Source organism: Phoca vitulina, unplaced genomic scaffold, assembly GCF_004348235.1.
Source record: "Phoca vitulina isolate PV1807 unplaced genomic scaffold, GSC_HSeal_1.0 scaffold58, whole genome shotgun sequence".
Lineage (NCBI taxonomy): Eukaryota > Metazoa > Chordata > Mammalia > Carnivora > Phocidae > Phoca > Phoca vitulina.
The window spans coordinates 7315601-7324576 of record NW_022589761.1 but is presented as its reverse complement, the minus strand read 5'-3'; the positions used below and the strand labels follow the sequence as shown (position 1 = coordinate 7324576).

Here is an 8976-nt window from a genome sequence, read left to right as displayed (position 1 = left end):
ACAGTGTTGTATTTGTACAAGGATAAAACATGGACAAAGGGAATGAAATAAAAAAAATTAAAAGATAGTCACTTTTTAGAAAAATACCACATTAACTCAGGGGAGAAAGGATAGTCTTTTCAGTAAACGGTGCTGGAACAATTAGACATCCACAAGGGAAAAAAAGAATCTTTATCCTTACCTTACATAGTACACAAAATTAATGCAAGATTTTCTTTTAGCTGTAAAATTAAGATAATATAACTTTAAAAGAATACATATGTAGAAAAAATCTTCATGTTGTTGGGAAAAGGAAAGATTTATTAAACAGAACATAATAAGTATGTCCTATTATGGTTTACAAATCCATAAAAGAAAAAGTAAGTAGGACTTCATTAAAATTAAGAAATATCATTCATCAAAAGACACAATGAAGAGAGTGAAAAGATAAACCACAGACTTGAAAAAGGCCTTTGTAATACATTATAGACTTGTATTATAAATATAAAAACATGGGGCGCCTGGGTGGCTCAGTCGTTGAGCGTCTGCCTTCGGCTCAGGTCATGATCCCAGGGTCCTGGGATCGAGCTCCGCATCGGGCTCTCCGCTTGGCGGGAAGCCTGCTTCTCCCTCTCCCACTCCCCCTGCTTGTGTTCGCTCTCTTGCTGTGTCTCTCTCTGTCAAATAAATAAATAAAATCTTTAAAAAAATAAAAAAAAAATTAAAAAATAAATAAATATAAAAACAACTCTCCTACAAATCAATGAGAAAAAGGTGACAAACAACCCAATAAAAGTGGGCAACAGGCTTGCACAGACACTTCACTAAAGAGTATATTTAAATGGCATAGGAAAGGATGCTAAAGGTCAGTACTTTTCAGAGAAATGCAAATTAAAACTGCAATTTAATCTACTACATACCTAGTAAAATAGTTAAAATTGAAAAGACAGGGGCACCTGGGTGGCTCAGTCAGTTAAGCATCTGCCTTCAGCTCAGGTCATGATCAGGTCCTGGGATTGAGCCCCGTGCAGGCTCCCTGCTCAGCAGTTCCCCCCCAACCAAATAAATAAATACAATATTTAAAAAAGAAAAATAAATAAAATTGAAAAGACATTATCAATTGTTGATGAGGATATGAACCAAATAGAATTCTCATACATTGCTAGTGGGAATGCAACATGGTACAGCCACTTTGCAAAACTGGCAGCATGTGGAAGGCAAGATAATGTCCCCACAAAGATGTTTACAGCTTGGATGTAAAATAGGGTTCTCCAGTAAAACAGAACCACTAGAGACCATATATATATTCTGTCAACTGAGAATTTTATGCCCCAAAAATATCTTCCAAAAATTAAGATTAAGTACTTATTTTGACAAAGAAAAGCTGAGATAATTGACTAGCAGGAAACCTGAACTAAATAAATGCTAAATGAAACTTTACAATCCCTATACCCAACATGGGGTGCAAACTCATCACCCCAAGATCAAGAGCCACATGCTCCACCAACTGAGCCAGCCAAGTGCCCCAAAGAAAATGTATGATGTAAAAACAAAATTATACCAAATGGGTCAACACTTTTTTTTTTTAAGATTTTATTTATTTGACAGAGAGAGACACAGTGACAGAGGAAACACTAGCAGAGGGAGTGGGAGAGGGAGAAGCAGGCTTCCTGCTGAGTAGGGAGCCCGATGTGGGGCTTGATCCCAGGACCCTGGGACCATGACCTGAGCCGAAGGCAGACGTTCAATGACTGAGCCACCCAGGCGCCCCTGGATCAACACTTTTAAAAAGAACCTTTTGGACTTTGTTAAAGTATAGAAATATTGTTCAACTTTTTTGGAAGAACAATCACCTAGATTTTCCTGAATAGATTTGTGAATTGAAACGACCGATTTATTCAGGATGTTACACAAATATTCATATTTGTTACCGGAAGTTTTATCTTGCCCTTTAAATGTAAAATCAAGGTTACGCAAGAATCATAAAATTAAATGTCAAGCTTGACGTTTAGATAAACTAGGAGGAGCTCCTCAAAATTTTGGGAATTTTACCTATAAAAAAGATCAGGTACAGGGCACCTGGGTGGCTCACTTGGTTAAGCATCGGACTCTTGATTTTGGCTCAGGTCATGATCTCAGAGTCCTGAGAGTGAACCCTGTGTCAGGCTCCCTACTCAGTGGGGAGTCTGCTTTTCTCTCTCCCTCTGCCCCTACCCCTGCTTGTGTGTGCTCTCTATCTCTCTCTAAAATAAAAAAATAAATCTTAAAAAAAAAAATCAGGTACTAGATATGTCTCCTGAGGCAAGGGAAACAAAAGTAAAAATAAACGATTAGAACTTCATCAACGTAAAAAGCTTCTGCACAGCGAAGGAAACAATCAAGAAAACTAAAAGGCAACCTATGGAATGGGAGAAGATATTTGCAAATGACATACCCAATAAAGGGTTAGTTTCCAAAATATATAAAGAACTTAAACAACTCAACAGCCAAAAAACCGAATTATCCAATTTAAAAAATGGGCAGAAGACATGAATAGACATTTTTCCAAAGAAGCCATACAGATGGCCAACAGACACATGAAAAGATGCTCAACAACACTCATCATCAGGGAAATACAAATCAAAACTACGATGAAATATCACCTCACACCTATCAGAATGGCTAAAATCAACAACACAGAAACAACAGGTGTTGGTGAGGATGTGGAGAAAGGGGAACCCTTTTACACTGTTGGTGGGAATGCAGACTAGTGCAGCCCCTCTGGAAAACAGTATGGAGGTTCCTCAAAAAGTTAAAAAGAGGGGCACCTGGGTAGCTCAGTTGGTTAAGCATCTGCCTCCAGCTCAGGTCATGATCTCAGGGTCCTGAGATCGAGCTCCGCATTGGGCTTTCTGCTCAACAGGGAGTCTACTTCTCCTTCTCCCTCTGCCCCTCCCTCCCCACTCATGCTCTCTCCCTATCTCTCAAATAAATAAACAAAATCTTTTTTAAAAGTTAAAAATAGAGCTACCCTATGATCTAGCAATTGCACTAGTAGGTATTTACCCAAAGAATATAAATTGAAAGGATACATGCACCCCTACGTTTATAGCAGCATTATCGAAATAGCCAAATTATGGAAAGAGCCCAAATCGACTGATGAATGGATAAAGAAGTGATATATGTATATCACTTATATATTAATATATATATAAATATAAATAATGGAATATTACTCAGCCATGAAAAAGAATGAAACCTTGCCATTTGCAATGATGTGGTTGGAACTAGAGAGTAGTATGCTAAGTGAAATGTCAGAGAAAGACAAATACCATATGATTTCACTCATACGTGGAATTTAAGAAACCAAAGAAGCATAGGGAAAAAAGGAGAGAGGAAAACCAAGAAACAGACTCTCAACCATAGAGAATAAACAGATGGTTACCAGAGGAGAGGTGGGTGGGGGGATGTGTTAAATAGGTGATGGGGATTAAAGAGGGCACTTGTGAGGAGCACTGGGTATTGTATATAAGTGATGAATCACTAAATTGTACGCCTGAAGCTAATATTACACTGTACGTAACTAACTGGAATTTATTTTCTTTTAAGATTTTTATTTATTTGACAGAGAGAGAGACAGCAAGAGAGGGAACACAAGCAGGGGGAGTGGGAGAGGGAGAAGCAGGCTTCCCTCGGAGCAGGGAGCCCAACGCGGGGCTCGATCCCAGGACCCCGGGATCATGACCTGAGCCGAAGGCAGACGCTTAACGACTGAGCCACCCAGGCGCCCCACTAACTGGAGTTTAAATAAAAACTTAAAAAAAAGATCAGGTGGTTTCTTTAGCTATGGGCAATTTATTTAGTTTTTATTGGACTAGTGGATGTTTATATTTCTCTTGACTGAGTTCTGGAGATTTGTTTTTGAAGAATATCATGCATTTTACTTTTTTGAAATTATTAGCAAAAAGAGTGTATCTCTTACCCATAAAATCTATAATTTGTAGTAACATCAATTTCTCAGTCCTAATGCTTATCTTTTTTTTGCCAAAATTGCTACATTGTTAATCTTTTAAGAAACACCATTTGTGGGGTGCCTGGTTGACGCAGACAGTTAAGCATCCAACTCTTGGTTTCAGCTCAGGTTCCGATTTCAGGGTTGTGTTATCGAGCCCTTTGTTGGAGTCTGTTTGGGACTCTGCCCCACCCCTTCTTTCAAGAGCCTTTTTAAATGCAATTAAACACACACACACAAACACTATACATACAATGTATATATCTATATATAGATATGAAGATTAATATACATATTCAGTAGAAACATAATACTGCTCTCAATCTTATGTATTTCACTTCAAGTATGGCAAAATGGGATGACTAAGATAACTGTCATTGGTGTGTAATGAGGAGTAAATGAGTTATGAATGCGTGAATGTAACTAGTGAATTGTTTCGTAAATGTTAGTATTTTCTTCATCTATTTTATTTATGGAATGGTGTTTAACCATAAGAGACACTCCATATTGGAAAAGAAAAAACTTAAAACCAAAATAAAGATGTTAAGATGTAGCAAGCTCTTCCTACAGAATTCAATCTTTATGCTGATCATAACATTTATACCAGAGAGAAAGTGTATATAAAGTTCTATGGGATGGTTGAGATCACAACTGTCACAGCATAATGAGGTTTATTACAAAAAGTATAATATAGAACACATTATCTGACTGATAAGAGAACACATTGGGTAGCCAAAATATCTGAATACTGATTCGATTCTCATCTAAGTTACCCTTTTATTAAGGATGAAATCAACACAGCTGCCAACAGTGGTAAATTTAGGGGAGAAACTAGGGAAAGGGAAATAGGCAAACGGGAGTTTAGTTTATCTGCAATGTTTAAAATTTTGTAAGTATAAGACATCCATAGATTATTTCAGAAATAAAAAATAGAAAAAGGAGACAAGTATACAAAATGCAAACAGGATGTTGAAAGAAGCATTGTTTATAAGGCAAAATTTAGAAGGCAAACATTTTATCAAAATAATAGTAGAGCCACAGAGATAAACACTAACTCTATTCCAATAAGGACAGTGTTATAATATTTAATAACTTGGAAAACTGTTCATGATACATTTTACCATAGAAAAGGTAATTTATGAAATGGAGTTTCTTTTAAACATTACTGAAAGGATTTGTGTTGATAATTTTGAGAGTGGGTATTCTAACAGTTGACAGAAGTAAAGGTTTCTTTGTGCTTTTTGAAATAATCTGAAAAATTTACAATAAAATGTTAATATTAAAAGGAATTCTCTTCAAAAAGGCAGTATAGGGGCGCCTGGGTGGCTCAGTCAGTTAAGCGTCTGCCTTCAGCTCAGGTCATGATCCCAGGGTCCTGGGATCGAGCCCCGCATCGGGCTCCCTGCTCAGCGGGAAGCCTGCTTCTCCCTCTCCCTCAGCCTGCAGCTCCCCCTGCTTGTGCTCTCTCTCTCTCAAATAAATAAATATAATATTTTTAAAAAAAGGCAGTACAGTTTTATTTGTATTAAGATACAAAAAAAGTAAAAATAACAAAGAAGGTACAGGTATAATTACAGATATATAAATATGTATATACATATATAAACATATACATATGAATGATATTTAAATTGTTGCCCTGAAACTTAACTTTATAAAAAAAACTTATATAAATTAGAATATATCACCAAAATGGCAGGAAAAGCAACTGGAAAGGATAAGTAGTGATAGGTTCAAAATCCTGGCGAAAAAGAAGTCAATCCAGAACTGTAAGCACAATTAACAATTTTATTTTTTTATTTTTTTAAAAAAGATTTTATTTATTTATTTGACAGAGAGAGACACAACGAGAGAGGGAACACAAGCAGGGGGAGTGGGAGAGGGAGAAGCAGGCTTCCCGCGGAGCAGGACCCTGGGATCATGACCTGAGCTGAAGGCAGACGCTTAACGCTTAACGACTGAGCCACCCAGGTGCCTCAAGCGCAATTAACAATTTTAATGACCAGTAAATATAAGTAAGGCAAAAATACCTAGAGTTAAATTAGGAAAAGTAAAATGAAATTCTAGGATTATTCCTTGATAAATCCTCTGATATTTAAGGTTGACATGCACCAAAGTTTTCGTTTTCTTCCTTCACAGTCATAAATTCCTGATATTCAGGAGTGAACTTCTGATGATCTTCTGATATTTACTATATTCTTAGGCAATTTAGGCTGTAAAAAGCAAATAAAAGGCTCTTCATACTAATTATAGGATCTAACCAGCATGAAGTCCTATCTCAAATTAGATGAAATTCATAATTAAATGCCTTTCCCATAGATTATTTTCAGAGCGTCTTACCAGCATGATCTTTTCGATATTGATTAAGATTTGAACTACGTAAAAAACCTTCCCACATTCTTTGCATTCGTAAAGTTTTTCACCATTTTGAATTCTCTGATGTTGAGAAAGGTCTGAGGAACACTGAAAGGCCTTTTTACACTCCTTACATTCAAAGCATTTCTCACCAGTATGAATCCTCTGATGCCGGGTAATGGCAGGGCTACTACAAAAGGTTTTCCCACATTCCTTACATTCATAGGGTTTCTTACCCATATGAATTCCCCAATGTTGACTAAGGCGTGAAGGGTGATAAAAGGCCTTTCCACATTCTTTATACACATGTGGTTTCTCACCAGTGTGAATTCTCTGATGTTCTGTAAGTATAGAACTATTACAAAAAGTCTTTCCACATTCTTTACACACATATGGTTTCTCACCTGTGTGAATTCTCTGATGTTCTGTAAGTTTGGAGCTGCTACAAAAGGCCTTTCCACAATCTTTACATATATAGGGTTTTTCACCAGTATGAACTCTCTGATGTCGGTTAAGGGCTGAGCAACTTCCAAATGCCTTAGCACAATTTTTACATTCATAGGGTTTCTCCCCAGTATGAATTCTATGATGTAAAAAAAAAATACAATGCACTCTTAAAGGCCTTGCCACATTCCTTACATTCATAGGGTTTTTCACCAGTATGCGTTCTCTGATGCCTTTTAAGATCTGAGGAATAATGAAAGACTTTGTCACATTCTTTACACATAAAAGCTTTCTCACCAGTGTGAATTCTCTGATGTTCTGTAAGTATTGAACTGCTATGAAAGGCTTTTCCACTCTCCTTACACATATATGGTTTCTCACCAGTGTGAATTCTCTGATGCAGAGTAATGGCTGATTTACTACTATAGGCTTTTCCACATAACATACATTGATAAGGTTTCTCACTCGCATGAAGTCTCCGATGATAAGTAAGGTCTGAGGAATGATAAAAAAAAAAAAATCCCACCTTCCTTAACTAGACAGGGTTTCTCACACGTGTAAATTCCCTGATGTGATAGAAATACTGAGCCAGTACGAAAGGCTTTTCCACATTCTTTACCTTCATAGATTTTCTCCTCAGTATGAATACAGTATGTGCACAGTATAAGGCCCTATCACATTCCTTATGTTCAGTTTTCACCAGTGAACATGATCTGATGCTGAGTATTTTTTTTTTTTTTTTTAGATTTTATTTATTTGCGAGAGAGAATGAGAGACAGAGAGCATGAGAGGGAGGAGGGTCAGAGGGAGAAGCAGACTCCCTGCTGAGCAGGGAGCCCGATGTGGGACTCGATCCCGGGACTCCAGGTCATGACCTGAGCCGAAGGCAGTCGCTTAACCAACTGAGCCACCCAGGCGCCCGATGCTGAGTATATTTTGAACCTCTACTAATAACCCTCCCATATTCCTTATGGTTCCTGAACTTCTTGCCAGTATCAATTCTCTGACGTGTAGTTAGTTGTAAGTCATGTACAAAAGCTTTCTCACAGTTCTTGCATTCATAGTCTTTCTCTTCCATATATGATTTTTGATATGGAGATGTGTTATGACTGAATATGTATATATTTTCATAGTTGAAAATAACTTGATTAAAATTTTTCTCATGAGATCCTTGTTTTTTGTCAGTCTTTCTTTTACATTCCCAGTCATCCTGTAACAGGAACACTCAAGTCCATGTTTTTTAAGACTTCCCAATATAAACCACTGGGGTGATTCTATTTCATAAACTTCCTTCTTCAGAGATAATTCCTTGGTTTTACACCAAGATTCATGTTCTGAAAGAAAGCATAATAGAAAACATTCACTTTTTTCCCCCTGGAAGAAATGAAACTTTTATGGTATAAATAGGGGAATTAAATTGAAATTAATGTATATGAGATGTAAATGATTTATACAGTGATCAAATATACTGGTGGAATTTGATAAATGCACAAAGCATATGAATTGATGGGAAGTCATACTGGATGATGAGGTGATTAGGAAATTTTAAATGGATAATTTCCAAATTTTGAAACAAATTAAAACTACAAGGAGGTAACATTTTTCAACCATCAGAATGGCAAAAATCTAAATGTTTGACAACATATTCTTTCAGGAAGCTAAGGAGAAACAGGTTCTCTCATTCATTACTAGTTGGATGACAATATGGTATACCCACTGTGGAGGAGGCTTCAGCATTCCCTAACCAAATTACATATTTACTTACCCTTTTATAAACTAGCAATCTGAGTGACATGACTCAACTCTCAAGATATACTGACATAAATTTTAAAAGATTTACATACAATGCCATTCAGTGAAGCACAGTTTATAATAACAATTACTGGAACCAACCCAAATGTCCATTCTCAGATAACTGGCTGAAAAACTATGGTGCATCTACTAAGTGGAATATATTTTCCAACTATAAAAAGGAATGAGGAAAACCCTTTTTTTAAAGATTTTATTCATTTATTTGAGAGAGAAAGAGAGCAGGAGTTAGCACAAGCAGGAGCGCAAGTTAGAGAGCACAAGCAGGGGGAGCAGCAGAGGGAGTGGGAGAAGCAGACTCCCCACTGAGCAGAAAGCCTGATGTGGGGCTCTATCCCAGGACCCTGAGATCATGACCCAAGCGGAAGGCAGCTGTTTAACCAACTGAGCCACCCAGG

At 37.1% G+C, this 8976-nt stretch overlaps 1 protein-coding gene across 1 annotated transcript; it reads right to left on the bottom strand.

Moving 5' to 3' along the window:
• Window positions 1-5956: 5956 nt before the first annotated feature.
• On the bottom strand, window positions 5957-7514 carry LOC116623292 (zinc finger protein 345-like). The gene is given in 2 exon segments (XM_032390363.1): window positions 5957-6925; window positions 6927-7514. Coding segments are annotated over 2 exon segments (960 nt in total). The 5' UTR covers window positions 7215-7514; the 3' UTR covers window positions 5957-6253.
• Between the last annotated feature and the right edge of the window lie 1462 nt (window positions 7515-8976).